This window comes from Eleutherodactylus coqui, chromosome 3 (assembly GCF_035609145.1).
Source record: "Eleutherodactylus coqui strain aEleCoq1 chromosome 3, aEleCoq1.hap1, whole genome shotgun sequence".
NCBI classification, from domain to species: Eukaryota; Metazoa; Chordata; class Amphibia; order Anura; family Eleutherodactylidae; genus Eleutherodactylus; species Eleutherodactylus coqui.
The window spans coordinates 165428089-165445030 of NC_089839.1; the positions used below are offsets into that span (position 1 = coordinate 165428089).

The 16942-nt window shown below is 49.8% G+C and overlaps 1 protein-coding gene across 1 annotated transcript in view; it reads right to left on the reverse strand.

Annotated features, from left to right (window-relative positions):
• Positions 1–16942, reverse strand: part of SLC6A11 (solute carrier family 6 member 11) — a 278393-nt gene that overhangs the window by 10955 nt on the left and 250496 nt on the right. Inside the window, exon 10 of the mRNA XM_066596493.1 lies at positions 14048–14185. Within this exon, the coding sequence (XP_066452590.1) occupies positions 14048–14185 (138 nt within the window). The remainder of the gene's footprint in view (positions 1–14047; positions 14186–16942) is intronic.

The following is a 16942-nucleotide window of genomic DNA, read 5'->3' on the forward strand; positions in this document are numbered from 1 at the left end:
ATGTACTGTATTTTTATTAAAATTTACATAATTATAGATAGGTTAGTGTAAATAAATTTCCTCACGCTAATAGGGAACTCCAGGGCTGCAGCCTCACAAGAACAACATTAAAAATAACCAAGGACAACCATGGCTATTTGGATTATATCAGTCAGAACAGGTAGTATTTATATTGTTGTTATCATTATATATTTTTCTGTCATATCTTAAGGTACACATGGCAAATATAAGGCCTCATTTTATTTAGCCCACCAAGCCTTGCAGCCATCTAACAGGCATTCAACTCATCCAGCTTGCAGCTGCGATCTAGCGGCAATAGTGTAGAGTCTATGACTGCTGACCTCTCCACCCCTGTCGTCCGTATACAGTGCTGACACTGCTGCAATCAGACCAGGGCTGCAGGCTGGATGAGTGGGATGCCAGTAGGAATGCTGCCTGGCCAGAGGCCAATAAGGGATCACTATTACTACTGGGGAAAATATAGGTGACAGTTTTACTACTGGGACCATCAATATAGGGGAGACTTATTACTGGGGCCACTATAGGAGTCCCTATTACTACTGGGGCCACTATGGTGGCACTAGTACTACTGGGGCCACTATGGAGGTCAATATTATTACTAGGGTCAGTATGGAGGGTCACTATGACTGGGGGCCACTATGAGGGTCACTATTACTACTGGGGCCACTATAGGGACACTGTTACTACTGGAGTCAGTTTGGGGGCCACTATTATTACTGGGGCCACTATGGACGCACTATTACTACTGAGGTCAATATGGGGGCCACTATGGATGCACTATTACTACTGCGGCCACTGTGCAGGTCACTATTATTACAGGGGTCACTATGGGGGGGTCACTATCACTACTGGGGACAATATAGGTGATACTTCTACTACTGTGACCATCCATATAGGGGAGACTTAGTATTGAGGACACTATAGGGGTCGCTATTACTACTGGGACCACTATGGGGGTACTAGTGCTACTGGAGTCACTATGGAGGTCAATATTATTACTAGGGTCACTATGGCTGGGGGCCACTATGAGGGTCACTATTACTACTGGGGCCACTATGGGGGCTCTATTACTACTGGGGCAACTATGGAGGTGATTACTATTACTGGGGTCATTATGAGGGTCACTATATGGGTCAATATTACTAGTAGGATCACTATGTAGGTTGTTATTACTACTGTGGTCAGCATGAGAGGGTTACTATTAATATTGGGGCCACTATAAGGGCATTATTACAACTAGGACACTAGGGGGGATGCTATTACTACTGGGGCCAAATTTTAAAAGTTTAGTACCGTGTTAGCCACTAGAGCAAAATGTGATTGTTCTCAGCCAGAGAAACCAAGTAATCTTGTAGATATCATACCTTTTAATGGCTAACAAAAAAACATGATGTTATAGCGAGCTATCAAACCTACCTAAGGTTCATCTTCAGGCTTATGGAATAGATGTGAGGAAACATGCATTATTTATATGCATACATAAGAAAAGGCACAGCCATGGTGTGATTAATTTACACTTAAAAAAATGCCAGAACAGGATGCTTAGGGGAGTAAATACTTAATTAGTCCACTGATAAAGGATGTGAAAATTTTATGGTCCATAAATTGGTGTTAGGGGATCACCAGGCCAGCATGTTATCAGATTTCTCATACTTCCCAGTCACGCATGAACCCTCTTGAAGAATTTAGGCCTCTGTTGAAAGTGTCAAAGGTTGTTATAAACTTGTACTTCCAATTCTTCTATGGCTTTGTGATTTGAAATTGCCTTTTAATATCGTGACTTTCATATGTTCTATGTTGTGTCCATGACTAGAAAAATGCTCAGCCACAGGTAATTCTATCTTTCTCTCTTTAATTGTGTGGCGATGAGATCTCATTCTTGCGTTCAGTTTTTGTCCTGTTTCTCCAACATAAAGGTTCCTGACAGGACATTTACTGCACAGGATCAGGTACGCAGCATCGGATGTGGAACATGTGACTGTCCCTGGGATCTTATAGTCCTGCTGTGTGTTGGGGATTTGTATCCTGTCCGTGGTCTATACATGTGAGCAGGTCTTACAGCTTCTTACATTGCAGGGATAAGTTCTTTTTTGGTGTCAGAGGGCAATGCACTCCTGATTATAAAGTTCCTCAAGTTTGGAGGTTGCCTGTAGCAAAGGAGGGGAGAGTCCAGGAATATGGTTTTCAGATGGTCATCCTTGTATAGAGTATGATGGAGTTTCTTTGCGTTTATTGTTAGTACCTCTAGCTGTGAATTGTAGGTCACTACTAGAGGTACACAACCATTTCCTTCCTTCTCTGTGTATTGGAGTAGTTCATTTCTGGGTATCCTGGTGGCTTTGGTCATTTAGTCATCAACTGAGGTGGGATGGTAGCCCTGATTTAAAAATGTCCTTTTAAGATACTATAAATGTTCCTGTGTTGAGTTGGAGCAGATCCGGTTGTATCTGATGGCCTGGCTGTAGACAATGGACTTCGATGTATTTAGGATGGAAACTGTCCCATCTGAGGTATGTGGATACTGGGGCCACTTATGGAGGTCACTTTTATTACCGTGGTACAATAGGGAACACTATTACTACTACAGCTACTGTGGGGGTCACTATTACTATACAGCTTACAATTACAATCAGGCCCTTTGACCATAAGGCTGATGTGGCCCTCGGTGAAAATTAGTTTTACACCCCTATCTTACAGTACTAGAATGTAGAATATAACCATTAGACATTCTGGGTAGCAGCCGAACTCCCTAATGTCTCCACACTTCATAGAGTAGAATTAGGGAATTTTGATGATGAAACTGGTCATGGCTAAAAATGAGTAAGGCTTTAAAATTGATTAGAGATGAGCGAGCACCAAAATGCTCGGGTGCTCGTTACTCGGGACGAAATTTTCGCGATGCTCGAGGGTTCGTTTTGAGTAACATACCCCATTGAAGTCAATGGGCGACTTGAGCATTTTTGTATATCGCCGATGCTCGCTAAGGTTTTCATTTGTGAAAATCTGGGCAATTCAAGAAAGTGATGGGAACGACACAGCAACGGATAGGGCAGGCGAGGGGCTACATGTTGGGCTGCATCTCAAGTTCCCAGGTCCCACTATTAAGCCACAATAGCGGCAAGAGTGCCGCCCCCCCCCCAACAACTTTTACTTCTTAAAAGCCCTCATTAGCAATGCATACCTTAGCTAAGCACCACACTACCTCCAATAAAGCACAATCACTGCCTGCATGACACTCCGCTGCCACTTCTCCTGGGTTACATGCTGCCCAACTCCCCCCCCCCCCCCCCGCACAACGCAGTGTCCACAGCGCACACCAAAGTGTCCCTGCGCAGCCTTCAGCTGCACTCATGCCACACGCTGGCCTCATAGCCACACCACCCTCATGTCTATTTATAAGTGCGTCTGCCATGAGGAGGAACCGCAGGCACACACTGCAGAGGGTTGGCACGGCTAGGCAGCGACCCTCTTTAAGAGGGGCGGGGCGATAGCCCACAATGCTGTACAGAAGCAATGAGAAATATAATCCTGTGCCACCGCCATCAGGAGCTGCACACGTGGGCATAGCAATGGGGAACCTATGTGCCACACACTATTCATTCTGTCAAGCTGTCTGCATGCCCCAGTCAGACCGCGGTTTTTTAAAAATAGTCACAGGCAGGTACAACTCCGCAATGGGAATTCCGTGTGCACTCACAGCATGGGTGGCTCCCTGGAACCCACCGGCTGTACATAAATGTATCCCATTGCAGTGCCCATCACAGCTGAGGTAACGTCCGGTTAAATGCAGGTGGGCTTTGGCCCATACTGCATGCCCCAACCTGACCGGGGTTTTTAATTCATAGACACAGGCAGGTACAACTCCCTATTGTGAAGTCCCTGTGGACCGACAGCATGGGTGGGTACCAGGAAGCCACCGGCGGTACATAAATATATCCCATTGCATTGCCCATCACAGCTGAGGTAATGTCATGTTTAATGCAGGTGGGCTTCGGCCCACACTGCATGCCCCAGTCAGACTGGGGTTCTTTAGAAGTGGACACATGCAGTTACAACTCCGTGTGGACCGACAGCATGGGTGGCTCCCTGGAACCCACCGACAGTACATAAATATATCCCATTGCAGTGCCCAGCACAGCTGAGGTAATGTCATGTTTAATGCAGGTGGGCTTCGGCCCACACTGCATGCCCCAGTCAGACTGGGGTACTTTAGAAGTGGACACATGCAGTTACAACTCCGTGTGGACCGACAGCATGGGTGGGTGCCAGGAAGCCACCGGCGGTACATAAATATATCCCATTGCATTGCCCATCACAGCTGAGGTAATGTCATGTTTAATGCAGGTGGGCTTCGGCCCACACTGCATGCCCCAGTCAGACTGGGGTTCTTTAGAAGTGGACACATGCAGTTACAACTCCGTGTGGACCGACAGCATGGGTGGCTCCCTGGAACCCACCGACGGTACATTAATATATCCCATTGCAGTGCCCAGCACAGCTGAGGTAATGTCATGTTTAATGCAGGTGGGCTTCGGCCCACACTGCATGCCCCAGTCAGACTGGGGTTCTTTAGAAGTGGACACATGCAGTTACAACTCCGTGTGGACCGACAGCATGGGTGGCTCCCTGGAACCCACCGACAGTACATAAATACATCCCATTGCAGTGCCCAGCACAGTTGACGTAATGTCATGTTTAATGCAGGTGGGCTTCGGCCCACACTGCATGCCCCAGTCAGACTGGGGTTCTTTAGAAGTGGACACATGCAGTTACAACTCCGTGTGGACCGACAGCATGGGTGGCTCCCTGGAACCCACCGGCTGTACATAAATGTATCCTATTGCAGTGCCCATCACAGCTGAAGTAACGTCAGCTTTAATGCAGGTGGGCTTCGGCCCACACTGCATGCCCCAGTCAGACTGGGGTTCTTTAGAAGTGGACACATGCAGTTACAACTCCATGTGGACCGACAGCATGGGTGGCTCCCTGGAACCCACCGACAGTACATAAATATATCCCATTGCAGTGCCCAGCACAGCTGAGGTAATGTCATGTTTAATGCAGGTGGGCTTCGGCCCACACTGCCTGCCCCAGTCAGACTGGGGTTCTTTAGAAGTGGACACATGCAGTTACAACTCCGTGTGGACCGACAGCATGGGTGGGTGCCAGGAAGCCACCGGCGGTACATAAATATATCCCATTGCATTGCCCATCACAGCTGAGGTAATGTCATGTTTAATGCAGGTGGGCTTCGGCCCACACTGCATGCCCCAGTCAGACTGGGGTTCTTTAGAAGTGGACACATGCAGTTACAACTCCGTGTGGACCGACAGCATGGGTGGGTGCCAGGAAGCCACCGGCGGTACATAAATATATCCCATTGCATTGCCCATCACAGCTGAGGTAATGTCATGTTTAATGCAGGTGGGCTTCGGCCCACACTGCATGCCCCAGTCAGACTGGGGTTCTTTAGAAGTGGACACATGCAGTTACAACTCCGTGTGGACCGACAGCATGGGTGGGTGCCAGGAAGCCACCGGCGATACATAAATATATCCCATTGCATTGCCCATCACAGCTGAGGTAATGTCATGTTTAATGCAGGTGGGCTTCGGCCCACACTGCATGCCCCAGTCAGACTGGGGTTCTTTAGAAGTGGACACATGCAGTTACAACTCCGTGTGGACCGACAGCATGGGTGGCTCCCTGGAACCCACCGACGGTACATTAATATATCCCATTGCAGTGCCCAGCACAGCTGAGGTAATGTCATGTTTAATGCAGGTGGGCTTCGGCCCACACTGCATGCCCCAGTCAGACTGGGGTTCTTTAGAAGTGGACACATGCAGTTACAACTCCGTGTGGACTGACAGCATGGGTGGGTGCCAGGAAGCCACCGGCGATACATAAATATATCCCATTGCATTGCCCATCACAGCTGAGGTAATGTCATGTTTAATGCAGGTGGGCTTCGGCCCACACTGCATGCCCCAGTCAGACTGGGGTTCTTTAGAAGTGGACACATGCAGTTACAACTCCGTGTGGACCGACAGCATGGGTGGCTCCCTGGAACCCACCGACACTACATAAATATATCCCATTGCAGTGCCCAGCACAGCTGAGGTAATGTCATGTTTAATGCAGGTGGGCTTCGGCCCACACTGCGTGCCCCAGTCAGACTGGGGTTCTTTAGAAGTGGACACATGCAGTTACAACTCCGTGTGGACCGACAGCATGGGTGGCTCCCTGGAACCCACCGACAGTACATAAATATATCCCATTGCAGTGCCCAGCACAGCTGAGGTAATGTCATGTTTAATGCAGGTGGGCATCGGCCCACACTGCGTGCCCCAGTCAGACTGGGGTTCTTTAGAAGTGGACACATGCAGTTACAACTCCGTGTGGACCGACAGCATGGGTGGCTCCCTGGAACCCACCGACAGTACATAAATACATCCCATTGCAGTGCCCAGCACAGTTGAGGTAATGTCATGTTTAATGCAGGTGGGCTTCGGCCCACACTGCATGCCCCAGTCAGACTGGGGTTCTTTAGAAGTGGACACATGCAGTTACAACTCCGTGTGGACCGACAGCATGGGTGGCTCCCTGGAACCCACCGGCTGTACATAAATGTATCCTATTGCAGTGCCCATCACAGCTGAAGTAACGTCAGCTTTAATGCAGGTGGGCTTCGGCCCGCACTGCATGCCCCAGTCAGACTGGGGTTCTTTAGAAGTGGACACATGCAGTTACAACTCCATGTGGACCGACAGCATGGGTGGCTCCCTGGAACCCACCGACAGTACATAAATATATCCCATTGCAGTGCCCAGCACAGCTGAGGTAATGTCATGTTTAATGCAGGTGGGCTTCGGCCCACACTGCCTGCCCCAGTCAGACTGGGGTTCTTTAGAAGTGGACACATGCAGTTACAACTCCGTGTGGACCGACAGCATGGGTGGGTGCCAGGAAGCCACCGGCGGTACATAAATATATCCCATTGCATTGCCCATCACAGCTGAGGTAATGTCATGTTTAATGCAGGTGGGCTTCGGCCCACACTGCATGCCCCAGTCAGACTGGGGTTCTTTAGAAGTGGACACATGCAGTTACAACTCCGTGTGGACCGACAGCATGGGTGGCTCCCTGGAACCCACCGACGGTACATTAATATATCCCATTGCAGTGCCCAGCACAGCTGAGGTAATGTCATGTTTAATGCAGGTGGGCTTCGGCCCACACTGCATGCCCCAGTCAGACTGGGGTTCTTTAGAAGTGGACACATGCAGTTACAACTCCGTGTGGACTGACAGCATGGGTGGGTGCCAGGAAGCCACCGGCGATACATAAATATATCCCATTGCATTGCCCATCACAGCTGAGGTAATGTCATGTTTAATGCAGGTGGGCTTCGGCCCACACTGCATGCCCCAGTCAGACTGGGGTTCTTTAGAAGTGGACACATGCAGTTACAACTCCGTGTGGACCGACAGCATGGGTGGCTCCCTGGAACCCACCGACAGTACATAAATATATCCCATTGCAGTGCCCAGCACAGCTGAGGTAATGTCATGTTTAATGCAGGTGGGCTTCGGCCCACACTGCGTGCCCCAGTCAGACTGGGGTTCTTTAGAAGTGGACACATGCAGTTACAACTCCGTGTGGACCGACAGCATGGGTGGCTCCCTGGAACCCACCGACAGTACATAAATACATCCCATTGCAGTGCCCAGCACAGCTGAGGTAATGTCATGTTTAATGCAGGTGGGCTTCGGCCCACACTGCATGCCCCAGTCAGACTGGGGTTCTTTAGAAGTGGACACATGCAGTTACAACTCCGTGTGGACCGACAGCATGGGTGGCTCCCTGGAACCCACCGGCTGTACATAAATGTATCCTATTGCAGTGCCCATCACAGCTGATGTAACGTCAGCTTTAATGCAGGTGGGCTTCGGCCCACACTGCATGCCCCAGTCAGACTGGGGTTCTTTAGAAGTGGACACATGCAGTTACAACTCCATGTGGACCGACAGCATGGGTGGCTCCCTGGAACCCACCGACAGTACATAAATATATCCCATTGCAGTGCCCAGCACAGCTGAGGTAATGTCATGTTTAATGCAGGTGGGCTTCGGCCCACACTGCCTGCCCCAGTCAGACTGGGGTTCTTTAGAAGTGGACACATGCAGTTACAACTCCGTGTGGACCGACAGCATGGGTGGGTGCCAGGAAGCCACCGGCGGTACATAAATATATCCCATTGCATTGCCCATCACAGCTGAGGTAATGTCATGTTTAATGCAGGTGGGCTTCGGCCCACACTGCATGCCCCAGTCAGACTGGGGTTCTTTAGAAGTGGACACATGCAGTTACAACTCCGTGTGGACCGACAGCATGGGTGGCTCCCTGGAACCCACCGGCTGTACATAAATGTATCCTATTGCAGTGCCCATCACAGCTGATGTAACGTCAGCTTTAATGCAGATGGGCAAAAAATTAATTGGATTACACTGTAGGCGAGGGCCCCCAAAAATTGGTGTACCAACAGTACTAATGTACCTCAGAAAAATTGCCCATGCCCAACCAAGAGGGCAGGTGAAACCCATTAATCGCTTTGGTTAATGTGGCTTAATTGGTAACTAGGCCTGGAGGCAGCCCAGTTAAAATAAAAATTGGTTCAGGTGCAAGTTTCAACGCTTTAATGAGCATTGAAACGTATAAAAATTGTTTACAAAAATTATATGACTGAGCCTTGTGGGCCTAAGAAAAATTGCCCGTTAGGCGTGATTACGTCAGGTTTCAGGAGGAGGAGCAGGAGGAGGAGGAGGAATATTATACACAGATTGATGAAGCTAAAAGGTCCACGTTTCTGATGGTGATAGAGAACAATGCTTCCATCCGCGGGTGCAGCCTACGTATTGTTTAGGTATCGCTGCTGTCCGCTGGTGGAGAAGAGAAGTCTGGGGAAATCCAGGCTTTGTTTATCTTGATGAGTGTAAGCCTGTCGGCACTGTCAGTTGGCAGGCGTGTACGCTTATCTGTGATGATTCCCCCAGCCGCACAAAACACCCTCTCTGACAAGACGCTAGCCGCAGGACAAGCAAGCGCCTCCAGGGCATACAGCGCGAGTTCCGGCCACGTGTCCAGCTTCGACACCCAGTAGTTGTAGGGGGCAGAGGCGTCACGGAGGACGGTCGTGCGATCGGCTACGTACTCCCTCACCATCCTTTTACAGTGCTCCCGCCGACTCAGCCTTGACTGGGGAGCGGTGACACAGTCTTGCTGGAGAGCCAGAAAGCTGTCAAAGGCCTTAGAGAGTGTTCCCCTGCCTGTGCTGTACATGCTGCCTGATCTCCGCGCCTCCCCTGCTACCTGGCCCTCGGAACTGCGCCTTCGGCCACTAGCGCTGTCGGATGGGAATTTTACCATCAGTTTGTCCGCCAGGGTCCTGTGGTATAGCATCACTCTCGAACCCCTTTCCTCTTCGGGTATGAGAGTGGAAAGGTTCTCCTTATACCGTGAGTCGAGCAGTGTGTACACCCAGTAATCCGTAGTGGCCAGAATGCGTGTAACGCGAGGGTCACGAGAAAGGCATCCTAACATGAAGTCAGCCATGTGTGCCAGGGTACCTGTACGCAACACATGGCTGTCCTCACTAGGAAGATCACTTTCAGGATCCTCCTCCTCCTCCTCAGGCCATACACGCTGAAAGGATGACAGGCAAGCAGCATGGTTACACTCAGCAGTGGGCCAAGCTGTCTCTTCCCCCTCCTCCTCATCCTCCTCATGCTCCTCCTCCTCCTCCTCAACACGCTGAGATATAGACAGGAGGGTGCTCTGACTATCCAGCGACATACTGTCTTCCCCCGGTTCTGTTTCCAAGCGCAAAGCGTCTGCCTTTATGCTTTGCAGGGAATTTCTCAAGAAGCATAGTAGAGGAATGGTGACGCTAATGATTGCAGCATCGCCGCTCACCATCTGGGTAGACTCCTCAAAGTTTCCAAGGACCTGGCAGATGTCTGCCAACCAGGCCCACTCTTCTGTAAAGAATTGAGGAGGCTGACTCCCACTGCGCCGCCCATGTTGGAGTTGGTATTCCACTATAGCTCTACGCTGCTCATAGAGCCTGGCCAACATGTGGAGCGTAGAGTTCCACCGTGTGAGCACGTCGCACAGCAGTCGGTGCACTGGCAGATGAAACCGATGTTGCAGGGTGCGCAGGGTGGCAGCGTCCGTGTGGGACTTGCGGAAATGTGCGCAGAGCCGGCGCACCTTTCCGAGCAGGTCTGACAAGCGTGGGTAGCTTTTCAGAAAGCGCTGAACCACCAAATTAAAGACGTGGGCCAGGCATGGCACGTGCGTGAGGCTGCCGAGCTGCAGAGCCTCCATTAGGTTACGGCCATTGTCACACACGACCATGCCCGGTTGGAGGCTCAGCGGCGCAAGCCAGCGGACGGTCTGCTGTGTCAGACCCTGCAGCAGTTCGTGGGCCGTGTGCCTCTTCTCTCCTAAGCTGAGTAGTTTCAGCACGGCCTGCTGACGCTTGCCCACCGCTGTGCTGCCACGCCGCGCGACACCGACTGCTGGCGACATGCTGCTGCTAACACATCTTGATTGCGAGACAGAGGTTGCGTAGGAGGAGGAGGAGGAGGAGGAGGGTGGTTTAGTGGAGGAAGCATACACCGCCGCAGATACCACCACCGAGCTGGGGCCCGCAATTCTGGGGGTGGGTAGGACGTGAGCGGTCCCAGGCTCTGACTCTGTCCCAGCCTCCACTAAATTCACCCAATGTGCCGTCAGGGAGATATAGTGGCCCTGCCCACCTGTGCTTGTCCACGTGTCCGTTGTTAAGTGGACCTTGGCAGTAACCGCGTTGGTGAGGACGCATACAATGTTGCGGGAGACGTGGTCGTGCAGGGCTGGGACGGCACATCGGGAAAAGTAGTGGCGACTGGGAACTGAGTGGCGAGGGGCCGCCGCCGCCATCATACCTTTGAAAGCCTCAGTTTCCACAACCCTATACGGCAGCATCTCCAGGCTGATAAATTTGGCTATGTGCACGTTTAACGCTTGAGCGTGCGGGTGTGTGGCGGCGTACTTGCGCTTGCGCTCCAACACTTGCGCTAGCGACGGCTGGACAGTGCGCTGAGAGACATTGGTGGATGGGGCCGAGCACAGCGGAGGTGAGGGTGTGGGTGCAGGCCAGGAGACGGTAGTGCCTGTATCCTGAGAGGGGGGTTGGATCTCAGTGGCAGGTTGGGGCACAGGGGGAGAGGCAGCGGTGCAAACCGGAGGCGGTGAACGGCCTTCGTCCCACCTTGTGGGGTGCTTGGCCATCATATGCCTGCACATGCTGGTGGTGGTGAGGCTGGTGGTGGTGGCTCCCCGGCTGATCTTGGCGCGACAAAGGTTACACACCACTGTTCGTCGGTCGTCTGCACTCTCAGTGAAAAACTGCCAGACCTTTGAGCACCTCGGCCTCTGCAGGGTGGCATGGCGCGAGGGGGCGCTTTGGGAAACAGTTGGTGGATTATTCGGTCTGGCCCTGCCTCTACCCCTGGCCACCGCACTGCCTCTTCCAACCTGCCCTGCTGCTGCACTTGCCTCCCCCTCTGAAGACCTGTCCTCAGTAGGCGTAGCAAACCAGGTGGGGTCAGTCACCTCATCGTCCTGCTGCTCTTCCTCCGAATCCTCTGTGCGCTCCTCTCTCGGACTTACTCCAATTACTACTACCTGAGTGATAGACAACTGTGTCTGATCGTCATCGTCCTCCTCACCCACTGAAAGCTCTTGAGACAGTTGCCGGAAGTCCCCAGCCTCATCCCCCGGACCCCGGGAACTTTCCAAAGGTTGGGCATCGGTCACGACAAACTCCTCCGGTGGGAGAGGAACCATTGCTGGCCATTCTGGGCAGGGGCCCGGGAACAGTTCCTGGGAGTCTGCCTGCTCCTCAGAATGTGTCATTGTAATGGAGTGAGGAGGCTGGGAGGAAGGAGGAGCAGCAGCCAGAGGATTCAGAGTTTCAGCAGTGGACGGCGCAGAATTCTGGGTGGTCGATAGATTGCTGGATGCACTTTCTGCCATCCACGACAGGACCTGCTCATACTGCTCATTTTCTAATAAAGGTCTACCGCATGGACCCATTAATTGTGAGATGAATGTGGGGACGCCAGAAACGTGCCTCTCTCCTAATCCCGCAGCAGTCGGCTGCAATACACCTGGATCAGGAGCTCGGCCTGTGCCCACACTCTGACTTGGGCCTCCGCGTCCTCGCCCGCGTCCACGTCCACGTCCTCTAGGCCTACCCCTACCCCTCAGCATGGTGTATTACCAGTAGTGCAGAAACAGAACGCTGTAATTAAATGTGCCGCTTATTGGCCTGTGGTTGGAGGCTGACTTCGCTTACGGAACGCACAGCAGATCCAGGAAACAATTTTGCGCAAGGCTGCTGTAACGCTTAGCTGCGTATGAATTAGGACTACTACCCCCAGCAGATAGATACTGTAGGCAGCGTATAATATTATGTATACTGTTTCTCTCTGGCGGGATGACGGCGCTGATGTAAGAGAGACAGCAGATCCAGGAAACAATTTTGCGCAAGGCTGCTGTAACGCTTAGCTGCGTATTAATTAGGACTACTACCCCCAACAAATAGATACTGTAGGCAGCGTATAATATTATGTATACTGTTTCTCTCTGGCGGGATGACGGCGCTGATGTAACAGAGACAGCAGATCCAGGAAACAATTTTGCGCAAGCCTGCTGTAACGCTTAGCTGCGTATTAATTAGGACTACTACCCCCAGCAGACACGCAGTAAACTGAAGACGGTCACAGGCAGCCCAAATATAGTATTTTTCCCCAATTTTTTGGAAAAGCCCACTGCCTATATAGCCTGAATATCTCTTTCCCTGCCTCACCAGTACTGGCCCTATACTCTGTACAATGACTGCAGACTGTGGACGCAATGCTCTGCACGGCCGATAGACAAAAAAAAAATTGTGCAACACTGCTAAAAGCAGCCTCAACAGTACTGCACACGGTCAGATGTAGCCCTAAGAAGGACCGTTGGGGTTCTTGAAGCCTAAAATCACTCCTAATGCTCTCCCTATAGCAGCACTTTCCCTGATCTCTGTCAGAATGCATCTGTGGCGAGCCGCGGGAGGGGCCGATTCATATACTCGGGTGACACCTGATCTTGCCAGCCACTCACTGCAGGGGGTGGTATAGGGCTTGAACGTCGCAGGGGGAAGTTGTAATGCCTTCCCTGTCTTTCTATTGGCCAGAAAAGCGCGCTAACGTCTCATAGATGAAAGTGAAAGTAACTCGAACATCGCGTGGTGTTCGCCTCTAGTAACGAGCATCTCGAACACGCTAATACTCGAACGAGTATCAAGCTCGGACGAGTACGTTCGCTCATCTCTAAAATTGATACTGTTGTGATTTTGCATTCTGCAAAACCAGTCAAGAGTCCCTATGAATCGTAAAATTAGCAAATCAAAGCTAAGAGCTCATTCACACTTGAGTTTAGTTGCCTTTTAAGCTTTCCATGTCTCTGTTCTATTTTTGGAGCAGGGGGATGGAATTAAACAGCTCAATTTTTACCATCATTGATTAAAATGTTTTTTGTTTTTTTTAATGGAAAGCAAAAAGAAATCTTTCATTTTGCTTTCATTCTGTTAGGTTTTAATTAGTTGATGGAACAAACAGCACATTTTCCAGCACTATTTATTCCATTAACCAGGGGAGACCTAACAGAACAGAAGCAAACCGAAAGCTTTGTGTTTGCTTTCTGTTTTTTAAAAACTCTACTGAAATCAATGGTGGTTAAAATGTAACTGTTTCATTGCGTCTTTCTTCTCCAGAATTGGAACAGAGAGTTGGAAAGCCTGAATGCAGGCTAAATACTAGTGTAAATTAGTCCTAACATCTCTAGTCAGAGTAATTAGAACTGCGGAAACAGCAAGTGGTTATCACTGGTTGAAAGAATAATAATCATCTTTACAAATAAATGTAGGTAATTTTACCTCAGTTAACATGATGAGCCCAAGAAGAAAGGATACAATGGAAAGTGCTAAGATTAATAATTCTCTGCGGTATCCTCTTCGGAAAATCTTTGGATACATATCCACCACCGCAGTGACCAAGCTTTCCACACAAACAAACTGCAAGAATGAGTCAAAACATGTCATACAGTATTCCAAAGTAATTAAGGGAATATATTATCAGAAAGTAATACTGATTAAGCACAGATTATATTTAAAAAAACATAAGAATTTTGAAATATAGCAATTTTCACACTAATCACTATATATTGTAGGCATTTAAAGGGTGAAATTGTGGATGGAGTATACCTCCCTCCCAGGCTTTTAGTCTGGACAGGGTGGAGCTCCAGTCCACAGCTTCACCCTAGTTCTCAGGAAGCGCAGCTGTAGGCCCTGACCTCATTACTGGAGCATAAAAGACTGCAGCTCCAGGAAGTCAGGGCCTGACAGCCTGAGGAGAAACCCTCTGAGCACTTGGATAGTGCAAACTGCATTTATGTGGTGTATGGACTTGAGGACCTTGTGCAGTACCTCTGCTACTTTAAAGGACATTTTCCTGTTTGCTCTGTTTGAAGATAAAAACTGCCATGAGTTTCATCTGTTGTGGAGTCCAGTGTGTCGCTGCCACCCCTCCCCTGGAGGACATTACGACAATTGGTGGCAGATGCGCACAGCAATCCCGGCTGCTGAGGGCAATGGCACGGCACCTGGATGTCCGGTCATTCAGCTGAGAGCTGCCCCTGATTGGTCCCTGCGCTGAGCCAATCAGAGGCAGCACTCACTCACCCATTCATGAATTCATGAATGGGTGAGTGAGAGCTGCCTCTGATTGGTGAGGCTGTGACCAATCAGAAGCATCTCATTCAGCAGGCAGGGATTTTAAATCCCCGGCTGCTGAATACTACTCGTCTGCCGGGACAAGGTGAGTATATATTTTTTTTACTTTTTACACATTTCTGGATGAATTTCAGGGAAGGGCTTATATTTTTAAGCCCTTCCCGAAAATTCATTGTGCGATCGCTGGCAGCCCATTGCTTTCAATGGAGCCGGCTCCATTGAATTCAATGGGCAAACATCGTTCTTCTCTGCCACAGCTGTTACAGCTGTGGCAGAGGAGAATGATTTGTCTAGTATATGTTCTCAATGGGGTCGGCGCTGCTGCCGCCGGCCCCATTGAGCGCATATAGAGAAGAGAACAGGAATCACAGATCGCAGATAGGTGCGATCTGCGATTTCTGTTCTATAATTTATCGGACGAGTGCATAAAAAGCGCTCATGTGTCCGATACCATTGCAAAGCAATGGTTTTATAAAATCGCACATCGTATGCGCATGCGCAGATCGCATGGAAAATCGCCCGTGTGACCGAGGCCTAAGAAGTCAATTTGTCATTGACTTGGTATAGGATTGTTGCATAGTGCAGTGATTGGTTATTGACAATTGGGCTTTCAGCCGATCGGAGGCAGCGCTTTCAGGAGGCGGGGACAAGAAGAAGAGATGACAGTGTTTCTAAGGTGATGTATAATTTTTCTTTTTTTTTCTGCAGCTAACGATGATTTTCTGGGTGGAGCTTATATTTCAAGTCCACCCACCCCCTGAAAATTATCACTGTGTAGGCTGTCTTCATCCCATTGCTTTCAAACTTGAAAGCAATGAGATAGCATCGCGCACCTCTGCCACATCTGTCACAGCTGTGGCAGGGGACTCCTTCATCTCCATGGGAAGTCCCCTCCTCAGTGAACACTGTGACAGTGCTGTCACAGTGTTCAGTGATGAGGTGACTCCCCACTGGGATGAAGGAATTATCTGCCACAGCTGTCACAGCTGTGGCAGAGGAGCCCACCTTCCCCCTAAAATTTCAATGGGGCTGGTGCTGCTGCCGCTAGCCCCCAAATTGACCACAGGTGAAACCCCTGGATGTGACAGCATCCAGGGGTTTCACATCCAAGACATTCCCTGCTGCAGCTGTCATAGCTGCAGCAGGGGATAGTGATCCTCTCCCATTGCTTTCAATGTGGCCACACTATATGTGCGAATTTTAAGATTGTGTAACCGCATCAACAAGTGCGAATCAGACAAGAACTGTGGATTTGTATACAACACAAACATACAGATTTTGTGTTTTACATAAAAGATATATATATATATAGTGCTGTTGTCAGGGGCGGATTGGGCATTCAACTCACCAAGAAAATTCCCGTTGGGCCAATGGAGGGGGAGAAAGTTTTAAAAATCTATTTAGTGGAAAGTCCGAAAATAAAATAATAAAACTGTTATACTAACCTGTGTCTCTCCTCCAACTCCCAGCCTCTGCCCTCCATGCCCTGAAGTGCACCTTCTCCAGGTAAAGTGGTCAGGTGACAAACATGTGATCACTGTAGCCAGGAACTGCAGCCGCCAGGAGTGGGAGGAGCCGCACAGGTCAGTAGAACAGTTTCATGTTATTTTACTATATATAAACATCATCATTACTGAGTGGAGGGCTGAAGGCTATAAGGGGCACTGTTGTTTAGTGATTTGAAGGGCTGGAGGTTATGAGGGGCACTGTTATTGAGTGATTTGGTGGACTGGGGCCTATGGGGGGCAATATCACTAATTGGGGGCCTACATGGGCAGTATTATTAAGTGATGGCCTATGAGGGTATTATTACTGAATGGGGGTCTATAAGGGGCATTATTACTGAAGGGCTCCTGTGAGGGGCATTATGACAGAATGATGGCATATATTGGGGATTTTTAACTGAGTGGGAGCCTATATGGGACATTATTACTTAGTAGGGGCTTGAGAGGAGCATTATGACTGAATAGTAACCTGTGAAGGGGATTATTTCTGAGTGGGGGCAGAAGAGTAGCATTATTATTGAGTGGGGGAATATAG